The sequence below is a fragment of the Rhinolophus sinicus genome, chromosome 5 (genome assembly GCF_057876585.1).
Source record: "Rhinolophus sinicus isolate RSI-liver-muscle chromosome 5, RSI-T2T, whole genome shotgun sequence".
NCBI classification, from domain to species: domain Eukaryota; kingdom Metazoa; phylum Chordata; class Mammalia; order Chiroptera; family Rhinolophidae; genus Rhinolophus; species Rhinolophus sinicus.
In genome coordinates this window covers 95880380-95900692 of record NC_142505.1, presented here as the reverse complement: position 1 = coordinate 95900692, position 20313 = coordinate 95880380, and the positions used below count along the sequence as shown (strand labels likewise).

The 20313-nt window shown below is 40.1% G+C and overlaps 1 protein-coding gene across 8 annotated transcripts in view; it reads left to right on the top strand.

Annotated features, from left to right (window-relative positions):
- The window catches only part of EBF1 (EBF transcription factor 1), a 375520-nt gene that overhangs the window by 273131 nt on the left and 82076 nt on the right, over positions 1-20313 (top strand). For 4 of the 8 annotated variants that reach the window (XM_019740498.3, XM_019740518.3, XM_019740480.3 and 1 more), the window contains exon 9: positions 6645-6778. In XM_019740498.3, the coding sequence (XP_019596057.1) occupies positions 6645-6778 (134 nt within the window). The remainder of the gene's footprint in view (positions 1-6644; positions 6779-20313) is intronic. The other 4 variants (XM_019740508.3, XM_019740527.3, XM_019740489.3 and 1 more) reach the window with 1 other exon arrangement.

The window sequence follows — 20313 nt, the reverse complement described above, 5'->3', positions numbered from 1 at the left end:
CAGGAAGAGCAGATATCTGTGTGCTGAGTCCAAGTGGAGGTACTTTGTGTCCCCATCAGTCTCTGGAACAGGCTTGCTCCCAAGTACAACCTCACCACAATCAAGTAGATAGATACGAGGGGGAAAGGCCTGATATTTTATGGGGTCATAAGTGTCCCGTAGAAACGAGTTGAGCTCATGGGTTTCGCAACATTTTCTGCCAAGTCTCAAAAATTTGGGACAATAACATTAAACTCAATTTCTCATTTCTGAGAAGATTGCCATTAATATTCATTCCAGGCAAATGAGAGCCTTACGAAAACATTCTACTTTGGAAGAGCTGATGCCAAATCCACCTCCTCAGTAAATTGAGCTGGCTATGTTAGCAAGTCACTGGATTGGAAGTTCCTAGGAAAGTTTTACAATAAACTACGTCCTGTAGAATGATGAGACTATTGGGTATTCTGGTGAAGAAACAAACTCTGGTGAATGGGGAACTGGTGACAACGCTGGTTATTATTATTTACGAGCAACGAGTGTGCTGTGTGCCTGGCACATAGGAAAATGACAAAACACAAGTAGGCACTTAATGCATTTTGCCAGAAGTCTGTGAGGTGGGCACCTTCGTGGAAACTACTGCTTAGAAAGGACAAATGCCTTGAGAGGGTAAGTGACTGCTTCAAGGTCGCTCTGAGTGGTGTATGTGGAATTTAAACAGCTGGAGCTCTTGCCCATATTCAAGTTAGTATAAATAACACTGAATGCTAAAATCAACTTAACATAATTGCATCTTTCTGTCTTTACTCAGAAGCCAGGAAAGGCCGGTGCCGGCATCTTCATCTCCACTGTAAGCCCCAGTTATTTGCTGTGGAAATGCTCACTAATAGGGAGTTCTGGGTAATAGCATGCCGGAAAAGGAAAGTTGACATCTTTTTCGTTTCCATTTCCATTTCGTAGAAATGGAAAATAACCTTATATCCACTTTATTGGAATTTCATGTAGAGATTTAGAATAGGATCACAACATTTCTAAATTTGTGCATTTTATCAACTGATCGAGTGTTGTTTCCCCAGTGCATTTAAATACAGGGATGGAGAGAAAAGCCAAACAATGTGTCTCTAATGAGACTTCCATCATGGGACATCAACTGTTGCAAAAGCCTCATTTGGGGGATAAAAGATGATAAAAGCTGAACCCGGATCATCTATAGTCACGCCAAACAAGTGAGGTATTGATCACAGCACAAAGAGATTTCTGAGGCAAAAGTAAGAGCAGCCCCCAGGCCCCTGCTGATAGCTGCACACACCACTAATTCACCGCAATGGGCAGGCACCTCTGAGCTCAATTAACCCTTATTCCCAAGGCCACCCATAAACCCCGAGGTAAACATGGCTCTCCTGGCCCTTGCTTTCTATCAATGAAATAGATCATTTCTATTGGAGGCTGAGGGGCGATTCCAGCTTATAAATTCACCTTGCTAATAAAGAGCCTGATGTTTCCAATGCGAGTGAGTAGGCCCGGGAATCTTGTAACATTGATTCTGTAAATCAGAAAATTTTAAACTGCTAGGGCATCTGTGATTTCTTCTGCCTTCCGTGGCTGTTGGGAGGAAATGGAAGCACTCGGGAGGTACAGCAGGTGACATCAGTGTCCCCTGGTGCAGTTGTCTGCACACAGAACATTAGTTGTTAAATATGTACTGGAGGCTGAACCATTTCTTCCCGCCCCTCAACCCCCCTCATTCTTCCCTCTCTTTTCCTCCCCACAACCATTGTTCAGAAGCAAATTGGAAATCTGGTAATTAGGCCCCGACTCACAGTGTCGTATTAGAGTCCCGAGCCAAAGTTCAACACCCTGAAATGAAATTTAAACCAATTAATCTGTTAGATTTTTATCGCTTGTCCGTGTTTTCTCAGCAATTCCCTCAGCACGTGGCCTTTGATCAACTCTCATACAAACGCTAAAATGTGCGCCTGCTGTTAGCAAGATGGGAATGACATTAGCATGGCGCTCGTGAAACAATCAGAGCAGAGACACCCTCAAACAGACAGGGCATAGTAATATTTAATAAAAGCGCGCACACCATCTTCAGATTAGCATTTCGTGCCTTGCAGTACCTTTGGGAGAAGAGCTTTTATTTGTGGAGTGATCATTATTATAACAAAGAAGAGCTACCTAATAATTTCCACTTTAACTCTGCAATGTGCCAGGAGCATTTCAGAGCCATTATGCTAAACTGTGGTAGGGTAATCACGTCTTTGTCATAGTTTGAAGGAAGGAAAATCTCGACTTTGGTGGCTGTTGGGGGTGGGGGGAGAAGTAAAAATAAAAAAAATAGAAAAAAAAGAGGCAAACATAAAAATACCCCAAACTTTTATTTTTAATGAGGTTTACAACCAGGAACTGGCTTGGTGTCCTTGCGGATACCTAGAATGTGAAAATTCATTGGTAAGGAAGAGAGAATATTCTATTAATGAAATCAAGATTTGGCTGGTAAAAGTGGTTTTGTGTTCAACCCCCCTCCCTTCTCCCATTTCAAAATAGTTTCTTGGAGATAGAATTGTATTGATCATTACACTCTCGGGCTGGATTGAATTCTTTTATAATAAATCTTTCCACCTTCAAATTCCCCTGGATACTTCCACTATGACTATATTGAAAACTATCTCTCCTTGTTGTCCCTCTGGACTTCTCTGGATCCTGAGTGAAAGAAAAACAAGTCTTTGGCTATTTCAGATGTTGTCTGAGCTCTCAGAGAAAACTTACCTCAAAAGAAGAGGGACGGAGAGGCTCAGGGTCTGTTACTCAGCAAAGTCAGGCTTTTTAATATCAATTTGCTTTAAAAAGCACCTTTGGCTCTCACAGAGCTAAGTGATCTGCTGTTACTTATTTTTTTATTATTATAATGTATTACCTTAATATGTGCTCATGGAAAAAATTCAAACCCTACAGATAGCTACAGAGTAAAATTTAATACTCTCCTTTCTCTATCAACCCTACTCTAGTCACATTCATTTTTCATATGGACCCACTGAGAACAGTTGGTACACATCCTTCCAGACCTTTGCTTGTCATACCTGTTCATGTGTAACCACTCACACACACTTATGCACATACAGGCTCATATATGTCATTTTTTAAATAAACAGGGTCACACTATTCTCTAGACTATAAATTGCTTTTTTACTAATGTATTTTGACATCTTCCCATGTTTGTTGATAGAATTTTTTTTTCATCCATTCTAATGACGCGCCTAATGTTCTATAGTACGGATGTACCATAATTTATTTAACCACTCTCTTATTGGGGGCACCAAGACTCTTGGATATTTTCCTGGCAGTACTGCTGTGACCATTTGGGTACCTGTAGTTTTGGGCATAGTGGTAAATATTTCCTGGGCTGTTTTTAGTCTGGCATGTTTGTTTGTGACTAGGGTAACTCTGTGAGTTAAATCTACCCATAAATATTTGGTTTAGCCAACACATTAAAAAAATATATATATTGAATGAGTTGCCAACATTTGAAGATTGGGAAATTTCACATAAAAATTCAGGTTCCAGTCTTCGTCTAAAAGATGACAAGACCAGACCACAGTGAACCTTCGTTTATGTAGAGTAACCAACAGCTGGAGCTGAGCAGCAGCTAGCATCTTTAGCTGGGGCACATATTCTGCAATTCCCCAGCATCCTGTCATTTTTCCATTGCTTCCTCAATTCTGAGTGTCAGTGGCCATCCATTTCATGCTTGTTCTGATACCCTGAGCTAGCTGCTTTATTCGTTTGCATTTTTTGACTTGGCGTGTATGGATTTGTGAGTTGTTAACAACTGCTCTTGGGCCTGACTCCTTTAGCTAGGAACAGTGGTTTCTAACTTGTACTATGGACATTTTAGAGTTCTTCATATTGGGGGTCTAGCCCATGCATTGTTAGATACTTAGCATTCTTGACTCCCACGTACTAAGTGCCAGTGCCATCCCTTCCCTACTCCTCTCTCTCAGTGGGACAGCCCATGATTCCTTTCCATATTTTCCAAACTTCCCCGTGGGGAAGTACTATAGCGCTTCCTCTCAAGGCTTCTATGACATACAGGTGTAGAGAAGCACCTTTACAACCCACTGAGAGCTAAACTTAGAAAGGGCTGCATGACTTACCTGTTCTAAGAATGGCATGTAGTCTCTTAAGCAGGGATCATGGATGGTATTGAGTACAGAAGTAGGATGGATGGAGAGGTGTGCCACTCTTTTCCTGGAGTACTCCTTCAATGCTTTTTTTTTCCCTCCAAAAAAACTAAGAAGATAGTTTTATATGTTGTCTCCTCTTTAAGTTCTCTGGAAGCTTGATGCTCTTTTTTTTCTTCTGATTAGTTGCCATGTAGCTTTGTTCCTGCACCATTGCTCACAAAATCTGAAAATGTCATTTTCCTTAGGAAATGTTTGAAAGCACACACACACACACACACACACACACACACACACACACTTGTAGGGTACCTTCTGTATCCTACAAATAACAAATGGAATGAAGAGGGAGGGGGCCAAGTCTAAAACCAGCAGGTCTTGGCTATGCAGTTATAACATCTTTGCTGTAGGAGAGTCTCTCAAAGATACACCCACACACTCTTCTACTTCCTTCTCTGCAGTGATGAGAAAGCCCGGAGGAGACCACACTTATCTAAAGAAGTACACTTGTGTGGTTAAAAGAAATAAAATTTAAAAAATTAAAAGAAATCCCCAAGATAATACAGACATAAACACCAAGACTATTTTGTGGTTTGAGGGTAATCACAGGGTGGGTGTTTAACGATACCACTGGGTTCCATACTTTGCCATCAGGCAGGACTCTTTCAAGACCAATTCAGTTAATCCAATATCCTGTTCTCCTCAGAAGTACCCAGGGATATGGCAGCACCTTTGCTATTCCACTCTTGCAACTAAATAGACTGAGCTAGGAATTAAGAATTAAGATTTTAAGACATTAACCGGAATGTTTCCAAACTGGTTTTATTTCAAGAATTATACAGAGTCGTTAAATGTAGTTTATTTCTCTTATAAATTGCTTGAAATCATACATCATGTTCTGCCATTGGTTTGGGAGTACTGGATCATGCATTTAAAATCTTTTTGCTTTTAAAGAAAAATTTTGTGTAAGAAAAAGTCCTATGCCTGTGGAACTTTGATCACAACCTTTATGTGGGTTAAAAATTGGACAAGAATTTTCAAGTCATGAATCATTTACATTTTCTTGATTAATTCTTTTGTTTTTGGGAGAAAGTGGAGGAGAGAAAAGGCATCTGAACTACCCAGTTTTAGTTGTAAATGCATTTCAGTGAGTTCAGCCAACATGAAATGTTTAGTTTGGATATTTCCTAATTTCTCTGTGCAATTTTATAAGATTAATTTGAGTCAAAATCAAACCCATTCTACTTGTTTGTGTGATGGCACGTGAGCCATGGTCCCACTGGGCTGGGCTTAATATTTTCTTTTCTTCTTGCAAAAGTTAAAGCATGACATTTTGCCAAATTTGACAAAGTCCAATAATTTTTTTGCCAGTTTTTTTCCCCGTTAAAATTAACTCGTGCTCTCATTGGCTTCAATACTTGGAACGTCAGTCTTGGATACTTAATAAACTTTTTATTAAAGAGGAGGGTCTCATTTTCTCTCTTCGCACGATTCATTCCTTGCTTTAGAATTTTGCTTTGTTCCTGTTCATGAAAGTAATCACGAGAAAAGTAGCATGGCATTGTGGAGTTAAAAATCCTCAGTGGAAGGAAGGTGCCCTCTGAGAGATTCCAAAAACATAATCCTACAATTACATTTATGCCCCACAATTGTGTTGAAAGTACACCATGCTCATCAAGCAAACCACCCTCCAGTCTGTTTGGAATTACAGTATTTGCAGATTATTTCCCTTCTCCAAGGGCCATTTATAATGGAAAAAGAAGAGATATGAAATTTTGAAAAAATCAGTTCTACGGTTTTATGCCTGGGAATGACAACAAAGCAAAGGTCATGGGACTCTCTGTGGTTCAGCCCTGACTCAGCTATTTGGTTACATAATTCACCCCGAGTGACCTGCATTCTGTGCATCTATAAAATGAGATCCATGACATTTAATGAAGAAAATCTTAATGATTTTTAAAATTTTATCTTAAATCTTAATGAACATTCCTTAATGAGGAATGTTCTACGTTAGTGTTACAGACAGAAGGCATGGTGCAAGAATAATTTCCTGCCCGTGCCTCCACTCTTTCTTGCTTCCCATTGGACAGAAATGTTTATCTCAAAATCTAGGGGCTTTGTTTTTCAGGAGATATATTTAAGGTTTCCAGTGTGTTCCAAAAAGTCACCCATGTTTCATTTTTTGTAACCTTTAGCATTTCATAAATTAAATTTTGCATCTATGTTTTATTTCATGAGATTTCAGGTTTGAGAACAATATGGGTAACATATATGTATCTCAACAGAAAGAGTGAAAATAATGCTTTTACAAACTGAAATTGCACCCTTAGGTTTCAGGTCCTCATGTGGCTAGGAAATGCTAAGGTCTTGAGGGACTTTCTGTTAGTGAAAAGATGAAAGATTTTTTTTTTCTTTTTCTCAAGTCTTCCATCATTAAAGTTTGGTTCTAACAGCAGACTCCTTCTCTTTTTCATGTGTGTTGAAAAGCAGCTACTCCCTGTATCAAAGCCATCAGCCCGAGTGAAGGATGGACGACGGGAGGCGCGACTGTGATCATCATAGGGGACAATTTCTTTGATGGGTTACAGGTCATATTCGGTACCATGCTGGTCTGGAGTGAGGTAGGTGTTGTCTGAACATTCATATCTAATAGCTTGGTCTAGTGGAGGATACTGTCTACACTTGAATTTCTAATAGAGTACATAGAATTTAGTGGTGCCACTCTGGGTGGGCCAGCACCACTCTACAGAGCTCTGGGAAACTAGGAAAGATGGGTTGGGTTTACAAGGAGGAGGCACTTTCTGCTGGAATGGCTTCCATGCTCTGGCCCCTAGGGAGAGTTTTTGTTTGGTCATTTGTCCTGTTGGGTTTGCCATGCTGTGGAGGTCCTACAGTATATTGGGACTTGGAATGGAGATGCAGAGTCACAAAAGAGATAGCAAAAGCCTTCTTCAAACTCTAGCAAGGTAGTAATCTGCAAATATTCGTAGATGGAGTCTATTGGAGGCCCATCTTCAAGGAACACCACTCAAATGACAGTAGGCGTGGGTGGTTCTTGACTTATTCAATGACACTTCATGAGACATGGAGTGAATTGTCAGGGAAACCATGAGGAACCCAGGGCTTTTTCCAGCTCTAGGAATTTACCGGTCTCAGGTGTCTCAGCATGTGACTGCAGCCGTATGAAAATGACTATGTTCTACTTGTGCAGTGCTTCCCAAGCACCGTGATCACTATTTTAACCTGTATTTGACTGAACTGGCCATCATCAAGTTAGCTCAAGATTAGAAAATGTAAACATCTCCATCTCACAGACGCCATGGCAAAGTGGCCTTTCCTTTCTAAATGCTGAGCCTAGATTTCTTAGCCAGCATGCCCTGGGAGCTTCTGTTTTCCTCACCAAAGTTAAGAAGAAAAACAATGTTAGGGCTACAAGGTATCATAGACCCCATTCATCCCACCTTCTTTCCAAGTCGTCATCTGAACTGTAAACCTGGAGACTTAGTACAGGCTAGGCAATGGGCGGGGCTCTTAACACAGACCGTCTCAGTCTTCTCTCTACACCACGAGGTACACACTCTTAGCATCTATCTTTTCTTGGTAAGGATACTGAGGCTTAGAGATACGTAGTTACGTAATGTGAAAGCAGCCACCCAGAGCCCAAGGAGTGAAAGTGATATGTATGTGGCCACCAAAGAAGTCAGTAGCAGAACTGGAACTCCGATTTTGAATGCCCATTTCTAGTTGTCCTCCCATGACACCACTGTGGAGTCCATCTAGATATTTTATTTGTGTTTTCTCTTTAGAGGGACCATAGAGATAAGCAGAGTTAAGCCTGTGATCATTGAACATGTTTATCTTTCCAAAGCAAAGCCTGCCCTTCTTTTTAAGCCCTCTATATGCACTTTTCACTGCCAATAACCACTCAGACAAGCCCCTGGCAAGCCCATGCTGTCTCTGCCATTGTATTTTCCATGCAGCCAAAAAGCGGTACGTACTTGGCCAGGGAATCAAAGGTTCGGTCAAGCTGAATCAGGGATGGGCTTCTCAGTCCACCGGACTAATTGTTGTCCAAGTTGGGACATCCCAGGCATGAAAAGTGAACTGAGCTCCCCCTGCTGACTGCACCCCATTCTTTGTTGGAACCATTGGGTTGTAAAACTAGAAGCATCACATATAGGGTGTATTTTGCTGCCAACCAGGGGGTCTTCATCTCTGCCGAAGATAGCCGTTTTCACAAGCACAGGTCCTGTGGGCTGTATTTTCATCCCATTTCTATCCTTCATTCTGTTTTTTTTTTTTTTTTTTTTTTTTTTATCATGGAAATTGAGAGAGGGGAAGAATAAATATAAAATGGACTTCTTACTCCATGTCATTGCAATCAATGTAAGGTCTTAGCACTGGGGCCCAGAATTGGCAGTAAGTCTTACTGATCCTCTGATAGAAGGTGGGTTAGTCTGAAGCTTCCTTTAAAGCCTTGTGCCAGTCTTAGCCCACGTGAGCTACAATGGATGTGCAATAAGGACATCGTCCCATCAGGAACTCATTAATATGTACCCCCACTTTGTTCCTAGTCAAAGTTCCCGTTTCTTCTCAGTTTCCCCACTTTCTTGCCCTCTTTTGTAAACAAGGGAGGTTAAATTCTAACTTAGATTTATTCAAATTGCTTTAACAAACCTGTTTCCATATAACAAAATAGATGCAGGTCATATAAAGGGAAACCCATTACGGCAATACCTTTGCCCCTCGTCCTCCATCTTCCGCCCCCCCAACCCCCCCACGCCCCCGTCACTGCCTCAAATGTACCAGAAGCCCCCACAATGGATCTGGGTGTGTCCAACTAGGAGGTGAGATTGAGGAATGCATCTCCTTTGACCACCCACTTCTTCCAAACTGTTCTCATTTGTGGCTGTGTCATAAATCAAATATGACCCTTTCCTGGTGGAAACCTACAACGTACTTTCCTCAAGTGATTGAGCAGATATAAATCCTTTGCAGCATTAGCAGTTGGGTGTCTTGATGGAAGAGTTTAATTTGGGCTGTTACCATCATGATAACCCTGACATTCAGAAAAATGAACTTCACAGAGGTGGACTTGTTTGGTAATATTCTATTTATATATTTAGATTTTTCATATAGACAATTTGACAGATATGATTTTGTTTTTCTCACTTTTACTGTAGGGAGAGAATTTAGTACTGCTCCAAATCCGAAAATCCACTGCATAATGGTCAGAAATTGAGAAATAGCTCAAACTTCCTAAGGATTTATTATGTATAGACTCTTTATGGGTATTATTTAATCCTCAGGATACCCCTGTTACTTTTATTATTATTCTCGTTTACATGTGAATAAACTGGGTGTCAGAGAGGTTAAGAAACCTGCCCAACATCACACAGCCCGATAGTGCTAGAGATGGAATTTGAAGTGTAATGTACACTTTTACAAAGGAAATAAAAGCCGAGGTTAATGAGAAAGCAAATGGAATCCTGAGAGAGGAAAGAACAGGAAGAGGAGAGAAAAAAAGCAACAAAAAACATGCATAGTGATCCAGATGGTACAGCGGAAGTAGCAGTAATAACAATAGTGGAAACAGTAGCTGTGGTTGTTTTTTTTAATTAAATAAAATTACATAGGTGCCGTTTATTTTGGTAGGGGCAACAAGTCTCACCCAGTTTTGGGACCCTTTCTCTACTCTTCGATTGGGTAGAATGAGAACTTAATATTGCAAATATGTAAGAGAAGATATTTATGAAAAGCTCTAGACAAATGCCGACTGGGACTAACGTTAGCCAACATTCATTGAGCGCTTAGTTCCTGGCAGGCACTGGGATAAGTACTGGAGATGGCGCTCATGCAGGTTTTGTCAGATCTGTATACCATGTTCTCATTTTACTGATGAGGAAATTGAGGCTTAGGAAAGTTAAATAAGCTGTTAGTTGTCAAATGGCGGACATGGGATTTGAACCCAGACAGTCCAACTCCATGGCTCCCCTTACTAACCCTCCACGATTTAGCCTACGCCGAAATTTTACTCAAGTGTTTTACGGCATCCGACTAGGGTGTAATGCCCACCACTGCCATTAATGCCTTGTGCTGGGGGTACCTGGACAGTTGCTATCAACTTCTAAAGTATGGTAGCTTTGGCATATAGAGAATCATGCAGCTTAGGGTAATCCCTCCATTTTCTAGTTGTATAGGTTTATAGTTGGAACCACTGGCTTGTAAGACGATATCATTCTTATGAAGGATACATGCCTTATGTTGGGGGCAGAAGACCACCTCTTCTTTCATCTACGTACATGACTTGAGGCAAGACAGTTAACCTGTTTGGACCTCATCGTTAGAGTAAGACCTCTGTCTATCCGAAGTCCTTGCCCCCGTCAGCCACATGGTCTCGAGGTTATGCCACCTCTAAAATCTAGTACTTCTAATTTTAAATAAACTTTGATCTCTTCTCCATTTTCTCATTCTGTAGCCCAAAGCACTGTGGAAGCAGGCTGATGGGCCGGGACAGGCAGACAACATTTAGATTAGCAGCTGATGCTATTATTTGGACTCTATTTTCAACTAAAGAATTTCAAAAAGAGCCAGAGAAAATAGGGCTGGCTTCATTTATCCTCATCTTCCCCATACCAACCAATCTTTTGCAAATGAGTGGTTCAGTTTAGCTCACTGATTGTCCTCTGAGGGTTGGGGAAAAGAAAGGTGGCCCTCCATTGCTCCTAAGTCAGGGCTGCCTCCCGCAAGTTCCCACGTTTGGGGTGAACCACATGGTTTTTCTTATGAATTTGGTTCACCATCTTTGTTACTCTTCCTTCATTGTTTCTTGTCCTTTCTCCTTTCCCTCTTTTAAAAAAGCGATTTATTTTATTGGTACTCTTGTGCTTATCCTGCCTTACCCCAAAAGACTTTGTAGAAGTCTGTAGAGTTTTACATATAAACCCAGGAAAACCAACTGGGTTGACGTGTGCTTATTTTTAATGTGAGTTAAGTTATTTCTTTACCAGAGATATACTTGGTTGTTTTTGCTCTTCCACCAACCTGTGATTTGGAGGAGGGAGGGGCTCCTGCTACTGGTTTGTAGAGCTAATCGTTATTTTTGTATCTCCTTCTGAATTCCTCTAATTTCTAAACACTGAATACTGGTTGGCTTGCTTGCTGGATGTCTCACACTGGGATAGGTACTATGGGTGATTAGTTAGGCTTTGTGGAATCTGATGTTTTATTTGGAAAAACAACTTGCTCCCATGAAGCAACTTAGAGAGTTACATAATATATTTATATAATCCAGTCTTAAATCTGCAGTTGAAAATTCGAGGCAATGTTCTCGAAGGCAGAGAGAGAGTGGTGTAGTCAGAAGTAGACTGTTCAAATAACCAGTCAAGCTCCTGTTATGTACAAATGGATCTCTGTGCTATGCATTTTAGACCCTCACAATCCTTTTATTTGATCATTGAAATTTCTGAGAGAATTTATACAGCTTCACGTATTTAAGCTTTTTGTAAAGAAAGTACAGTGGTGAATTGGCGAGGAGCAGAGGGCGGATGGAACTGCAGACGACAGTCATCTGAGCAAAGGTTTAGATTACATGGGGTAGCAGTGGGCACAGAGCCAGTTAGGAGACCTGGATATTAATTTGAGTCCTTCCAATGCTCAATCAGAGGAGCTAGATTTTAGTCAGTGTTGGTCACTGGGCCTCAGTTTCCCCATCTGAAGATAAGGAGCTTAGGCCAAATCCTCTTTGAAATCAGCTACAATTCTAGTAATTCCTCTTATCTAGAGTTGACTCCCTTGAGAATCCCCCCAAAGTAAGAAGGAGGGTGTGATGACAGGTAGAAAGTTGCTTCTTCCACTATTGTTCTTTACTTTTTGAATACACTTGCAATATATAAATATCATGTTTATTTGCAAAAGGATTCTTTGCACGTCATCAAAACCCTTTCATTTGCTACAAAATTGGATCTCGCTATTGATATGTTTTTAGTCAATATTTTTACCCTCTGCACTTAAGATTCTAGTATCTGACATAAACCTGAGACTTACAAGTATACCCCAATGTTGCTCTAATTCATCTTCCAGGTAGTTCCAGGAATACTGCATACCAGTTCTTTGGGCTATCAATAGGTACTCCATAGAACATGAGGGACCAGGGTTTTCTTGGGAAATACTGAGTCAAATAAATTTGACTAGTCCTTGGTGTAGGACTTCACAGAGCTTTGGAGATATTGACATGCACTGTGGATACCTAAAATGTAGTACACGGCATGTCCCAAACTTTTGTGATCCCGGAACCTGTTTTCAGGGCTCACCTCACAGAAAGATTTATTGGTGATGGCTGAAGTGCATTTGGATTTCATGTCAATGAAATCAAATCATGAAATTCAATCATGAAGTGATTGGACTGGCATAGATGTGAGAGAATCATCTGAAATATTTGCAGAGTGTTATTCAGATGAGACCAGGAAAATTTAGAGCCATTATTCTTTAAGGCTGCAAGACTCCAAATAGAATTTCTGTCATATTTCACATCTAGTTTTAGTTAGCGCACCTTTGGATGCCATGGGATTTTGTAGGACAGCTATATTGAAAGTTTGCTGGGCCCACTTAGCTCAGATGGGAGAAGCCCAAGTTTTATCACTGTGTGAAGCAGTTAGCCACATATGGGGGTACATATTGCCATTTTCATCCATTTGGATGTTTTCTTCAACTACATTCCTAGAGATAGGGAGAAGTCAAAGGAAGCCAGGGGAGGGAGACCTATGGATGAATATAGTTCGGTAAACGGCAGTTTGGAGGCTGAGAAGCAATTTTCCTGCTTGGGTCCAAAAGTGGGAAAATGAGGTTTTAAATGCAGTTCTTGATTCCCCCCCTTCTTCCCATGTATCTCTACTTCCCATTCTTATTTGTATACACAGTACAGAGGAAGAATTGTAAACAAAAAGTAGTATTTGCTCTTCTGTGACATGAATGAATGAACGAATGAACAAATAGCTACAACTCACACGTGTTCTCGCTGCGAGTTTCCCACGTCTTTTTGTCCAGCCTTGATTTTTACTGAGCCACATGTAGAGTCACAAAAGTGGGAGGGCTTTGAGGAACCTCTGCAGTCATCAAGTGCAGCTGTTTTATTTTGGAAGTGAGGATAAAGAGGTTCCAGAGCCATGCAATGACTTGTGCTGGGCATGCATTAGCTCCTCAGTACAGGGATTACAGCCCAGGTCTCCTGACACCCATCTCACTCCCACTCCCGCATCCCTGCCCCCCCCCCCCCCTGCCAGCTTCCTCTTGTATCAGGTTTTCTCATGAAATTTCCATAGTCTCTTCACATAATTCCATATGTTTACCAAACGCTCCCAAATTTTATATATGATGGCCTTGAGACACTAACAACTGTTGTCTGTACTACATTTATATGAGAAACACAATTCCACTAAAGTCCAAAAGGAAATTAAGAAAGGTGGAAAAAGATGGTATCTCAAATATCATCTCTTTCAAAATTTTATAATATAAATATGGTATAATATAAAAGCTATGTCATTTATTTTACCGATATTGAGGTTTACGTGTATAAATTTAACTCAAAGTTGATTAAATACAGGGTTTAAAATAATTTCGTAGTTGCTTCCTTTTGCCTAAATGTGTTACCAAGTCTATAGTAAACCTGTATTTATTGATCACATATTAAGGGGAAGATACTTAACGCAAAATTATAAACTTTATTTGTATAGAATAAAAAGAGCCGTCTGAATCAGCTACATTAAACTTTGAATATGCCTTTGAAAAACACCTTTCAAGCCCAAGTTATTTTTATGAGGAATCATTTCTAAATGAGCCAAATGAGCCAGCATATTAAAAAAAAAGATTAAAAATAGTCTAATAGCCTTTTTTAATATAGTTATGTAGTTACAACCATGCTCACCTTATTCCTAAAAACGCTTTAGTCAATATTTTTATTTTTAATGACTTGGGCATTTGAAATTTATCCTCTATGTCGATAATTATGGGATAGCCAAAAATGACTTTAGGATGACATTTTCAGCTAGTTGTTTACAATGCATTCAGGAGGTACACGCATGTGCCTATAACTTGAAAATGGAAACCACAGAAGTGTGATGCACTTCTAATTTTAACATGGAGCAAAGACAGAATTCACACCTGGCTGCCATCATGTGACTTTTATGAAGAAAACGGACACCTGTATAGTGCTGTGTTAATTTCATATGTGTGCTCAGTGCTAATTGCTGGAATGGTTCCCAGATGATCTGAACTAAAGCCTCCCTCCTTCTACAACCTGACTGGGTTCCTCTTTTTTAAAGCCATGACACCTTAGTTTGGGATTCGAGCACTCCCCCTTAAGGCTCTGCCCTTTTCAACATCCTTGCTCATTATCCATCTTAACTTATCCTGTTCCTTATACCCATAGTGAAGTTTTTGCCTCTGCACTCTTGTCTTGCTTATGCCATTCCTCCTCCCACAAAGCTTTTCCCTCCTTTCCATGCCCAGTCTTTCTGTCCTTTAAGATCCAGTAAAATATTAATACCACATTTGTCTGTGAAATCTTTCCTCACACCTCCAAGGATTGAATGTTTTCTTTTTAAATTCCTGCATGGCCTTATCTCCACCTTATTATGTTCCTTATAACTTTGATTCTTTATTGTTATTTCAGGGGATGGATGCTCTGTCCCTCAGAGGCAGGATCCATGTGCAATTCAGTTTGGTCTCCTACAGTGTCTGGCACAGAGCCTTGCACATCAGAGGCATTGATTTATACAAATTGATACAAAATACTGTTGAGCAACACAACTTCATTCATTCATTCATTCATTCATTCATTCATTCATTCATTCATTCTCTCAAATGCTCCTTATTAGCAACTGTTGTATTCCATGATGCCCCAAAGTGTCAGTACCACACAGATAGATTGCAGTTAAGTTTTTGTTAATGCATGTGTGGTTAGGTGGTGTATATTTAGATGTATGTATTGTGCAATGAAGATGCACATAAAGACCTTAGTGTAAATCTGTTGGTTATGGTCAGGATTAAGTAGTAATAAAAGTAACACTTTTTAAGTGATTGATACTAATGAGACCTTCTCCTAAACTCATTACAGGCATTGTATCAATCCTTCTAATAATGCTCATTAGATAGCTAGCCCCCTCTCCCTAGCCTACCTTCCTTCCCAGGTAATGAAACTGAAGGCCAGAGAGGTTGAATGACTTTCCTAAGGTCCACAGCTGGTAATTTGCAAAGCTTGGACTTGAACCGAAAAATCTGTCTGACTCCAGAGCCATCTCTTAATCATCTGATAACAACGCAGTAAAACCTCATTTATCCAGAGAAGAGTGTTACAATAAGCTCAACTCGCCAAAATTCAGCATGAAACCAGAAGGAAGGAAAAAGAAAAACTAAATATATCAAATAACAGACTTTGGGGCACCAGAACAGTAGTTTTTACCAAACTATGTTATCTGTGTTCCCAGGTCATAGCAAATTAGAAGGAGCAAACTAGGCAGATTGTTAGAAGCAGGCTCAGTGACAGCAGAAGTGACAGCTTAATGTCAAGGGTAGAAATGGAAAACCTAAAAAGCAGACGCAGAACTATATTACTGTGCAGCCCATTAATGACTGTTCGTAATGACAGTGTCCCTGAGTCATCGAGAGAGAGATGGCAATTATATTCGGTCTGTTCTCTGTAAAACAGTGGGATGTGTGTAATGCGTCCATGAAAGACTTCCGGGAAAAGCAGATAGAGTGGCACAGCATTAAAAGGGGTTTGACTTTGGTTTTCTGGAGCACTCCCTTCCTGAAGGGACATGTTGGATGAGGATTTACCTTATATATGTGCAAATATCAATGTACACACTATGCAAATATGAACTAAACCACAAAAACTGTTAGAATGAGTCTCTGTTTAGTATCATATAGCCTTGATATGCTTTCCTTAAAGAGCTTTAAAAGACCCTATCAGTCTTTTGGCTCTTAAATTTTCTTTCCCTAATTCCATAGGCTAAGACTCTGCCCTGCAAACCCGCAACTCTGATAACAGACACTCAGCCTCTTCCATCAATGCGTCCAGCTTTGCTTTTGCTTTTATAGTTTAAATTTTCCAGCAAACAACCAGGAGCACAGGCCCCTAAGGCAGGCCCATGTAGGCAGTGATGTTCCTTCTCGACTGCAGTTAGAAAAACAAGCCTTGAGAAAGAGTTCATTGTGCAGTTTCAAACCACAGGGGCTGGTACTGCTAGTGTCCAGTCCTCCCCTTCTGGAATACTCTGGACCTCAGGAACTCACCCAGCTGGTCAGGATGGGATCCAGTCTTTAATGGTGCCCAATTGGCTCAAGGTTTACATCCTGGGAAGAGAGCTGGAGAAAGTTTATTTAAAACATAAGTTACCGAAAAATAAATAAATAAATCAACCCACAAAACCAAAGGTAGTTGGAGTCTAATATACTTGTTTTAGCCTTTTTTTCCCTCACAAATTTGTTATTTTGAAAGGTGATCTTGTTGCTGTTTTGTTTTGTACAACTTACTGTATTGATTTAGGGTCCTAGTTAGTTTCTTTGTCAGAAGAACCAGGCCGTATATTTTTGCGAATGCTTCCTGAGGATACTAGGACGTTTGTGGAGACACAATAAAAAAGACTTATTTATTTTTCTTTAGTAACAGGATTTTTTAATGGGGTGATATTGATTATTTTTTCTTTCTTTGTAGATTAATCAGGGACTTTATATTGAATCTTTATCCGAATTATTATTGGTAGTTAATGGCGTCACAGCATTGATTCAGTGTCCAAGTATTAATTGAATGCTTACTAGTTCCCAGGCACTAGTAAAACTGGAAGCATCATAGAGAAGTCAAGCAAGACAAACTTTGTATCCTCATGGGCCTTATATTCTAGTTCTGGGACGCAGATGACAGACAGGAAAACATATCTATGTCTCTCCACTCTGTATCTCTGTCTGTGTCTACATAAGAGAAATTTCAGACAGTGTTAAGAAATACTGCTGACTCATTCAAAAGCTAGGGTTCCAATCCCCCATTTAACTCATTTTCTGAGACTTTAGTTTCAAAAGTCTCCTCTGACATTCATACATAAAGTTTATCTTTGGGAATTCATGTGACCCAACATATTTTGCTAAACATTGGTTTAAAGTTATTTTGTTGAAAGGACAAAAGGAAACCAGAATGTTTGGGAAACAGTAAATGCCTCCACTGGCTTTCTCTCACGTTCCCTGAGAAATCATATACTGCCTTTGAGACTGGCAGTTCTTGGGAATGAAAAAAATCTGTGTTAGGAAACCCAGAGAACTCTGATTAGGGAACAAACCAAAATACACTGAGGACCTCAGAAGAGCTGGCATTCCCTGATTTATGTTGTATCCACTTCAAGGGAATAGAGAGATAATATGGAGGTTCTGCCAGTGCAGTTACCGTGAATATACTCTTTTCATATTTCAACTTCCTTTGGGAACTCCAGAAAATAATATTTTTTAAATGCCATCTTTAAGTATAGAGAGATGAATGTTCCAGAGCGGAGGAAATATAAATTTGCTTGTTTGGTCACAACTACTGTAGTGTCTTTAAAAATCCTTACACGATTTGGTTTTGAAGCTTTAATTATGCTTTTATGTTACAGTTTCCTTATTTAAGTGTTTGCTTCATGTCCATCACTCAACACCCCCTGCCTATCTCAAAAGAGATGGATATTATTATCCTAATTGAGGAGGAGGGAGAATGCTGTGAGAATTATTAATACATAAATTAAAAAATTAATCTGGAAAGTGCTTTAGGATCCCTAGAGAAGCTCTACCCAAACACAAAGCATATTTAACGTTATTATAAGTCCTGCCATGGAGTAGATAGGCCAGTGCAGTATGCGATGAGTAAACTGAGGCACAGAAGGTGACAATGGGCGAACGGACCGGCGATCCTTAGAACCCAGTCGCTTGGACGGATGACACCTAAAATTCACTGTACCAGAGTTCACCTTAGGCTTTTTCTGGTCATAAGTGTTAATTATTTTTCCAGAAAAGAAACCTTTCTTTCCTTTTACCCCTTTATTTATTTTGCTTATTTTGGGCTTTTTTAAAAAAGAAAAACAAAAAAAAACAAACGTTTTAACGTTGAAAGTGAATATGGCTAAAATATTAAATTCTACGGCTAGTGGAAAATGACTGATGTGCTTTCTAGTAATCCCAATTTTTTTTGGCTTTGTGGCTTGGAACTTCAATTTGCATTTATTTCATATAGACCCATTGGTTGGAAAATATGCATAAAGACTTATCTTGGAATGTTTTTTTGTTTGTTTGTTTGTTTGTTTTATTTTGCTGGGAAATAATTCTCAGCTAGCTTTTCACCAATGTGAGTGTCTATTATATTCCCAGAAGCTTTGAGGGTGCTGGAGACTCTGAGAACCCACTGGTTGGGGAGTACACGTACCAACAATCGTGGGGAAACAGTACACCGTAGCGCAGAGGGGCACCACAGATACCTTGGTTGTATAATGGTGGTCACTAGGGCAGGCTTGCCACTTTTGATTGGCCCCTTGATCATATTTCTTCATTTTCCTGAAACTAATTTTTCTCATCTGTGAGCCAGCTAATGCCCACACCTGCCCCTGATACTACAGGACAGAAGACACCGAAGGAGCTTCGTATAGTACTTGGCACATAGTTAAAAGTCAGAGAAAGGTCAGTGCTGCAGAAGTCACCATCGAGGTCATCACCACCGTCCGTTTAGTGTGAGCTAGTGATACAGACAATAAGTGCTATTGGGTCTCAGAGAGGAAAGTAGTTCCCAAGACTTGCCCTTTCCCCCAGAATTCTACCTTTCTCTATTCACATGTATTTTAAAATACTAGGTACTCGCACTTCCCTACCGTACAGGGCTTACTTTTGATACTGCGAGAGGCTTTGATAACAACCGTTTGGAGAGCATCCTGTCCCAAGCCACTCTTCCAGGCTTCCGCACTTTGTAGACTGCCTCTTTGGAGGTTTGCATCCACGCACCCCCTCTCTCCCAACTTCTGTGCATCCATGAGAATTCCTCTTTGTCTTGCACTTCTGTGGAGAACAGTTCCCTTCCACCACCCCCGTGTCTGGGCTCCATCTCTGTCACAGCCACAGCAGCTTCCCTTTGTATCCAGAGGCCACCGTGAGAGTGCCCCACCTGGGCGACCACCGCAGGACTCCTCTCTTGTGCTCTGACTCTGGAGAAGAGAAAATGCTCATACAGGCAGCTCTGAGGGAACATGATTACCTCAGCCGGCGTGTCCTTCGTGCGCTGGCAGCCTCTCCTGGGGACTTGCAGAGCCCATGAGTGCTTCTTTCGTTGTAATGCCACACTTAGCAATGATCTCTTCTGATTTTAACAATGATTTCTTCTGATTTTTGTGTTTGAGAAGTTAGAGAACTCAGAGAGGTAAGCAGAGGAAAATACACTTTACCATAGTAACTTTACCATCCAGTGGTAACTTCTCTTGACACTTTGACAATTTTCCTTTTAGTCTTTCTTTCGTGCAAATATATATCTACTTCCTATATAATCACATGCAATACATATTACACAAAACTAATGTTATTCTACTTTTGATCTTTAGTAATATTTTTCATAATAAAAGTAATACCTACAAATGTATGAATTTATTTATTCCAGAATCATTTATGTGATTCTTATTTCCTGTGCAAGTGCACACACACACACACACACACACACACACACAAATAAACACACAAATATACACACATAGGTGGAAGAAAGTGAGAGAGAAGACGAATCACATCCGTCCAGAAATAAACACTGTCAACATTTAGCATTGATCTTTTGTGGGCTATTTTGTTAGTATTACTTTCTTAACCTCTTTTATTTTTATTTCATCTTATCCCATCTCACTGGAGTCACAGACTTGTTTAGACATCCTCTTCTTTTTTACTACTTAGATGAAATTTGAGTAGTGGTCTCATGCAGGGACCTGAGTGCTGGGCCCATTGGATAATTAATTTTAAGAGACACTTAGAGAATGCGAGTTAAATATTATCAGGTTAGGAGCAGTGGGTTCTTATGAATAGGGATTGCTCCATCTAATGGAGTGAAACATCTAGTAGCATTCTGACCTAATTTATGTAAGCATTCCAGAAGTATTTTGGAAATATC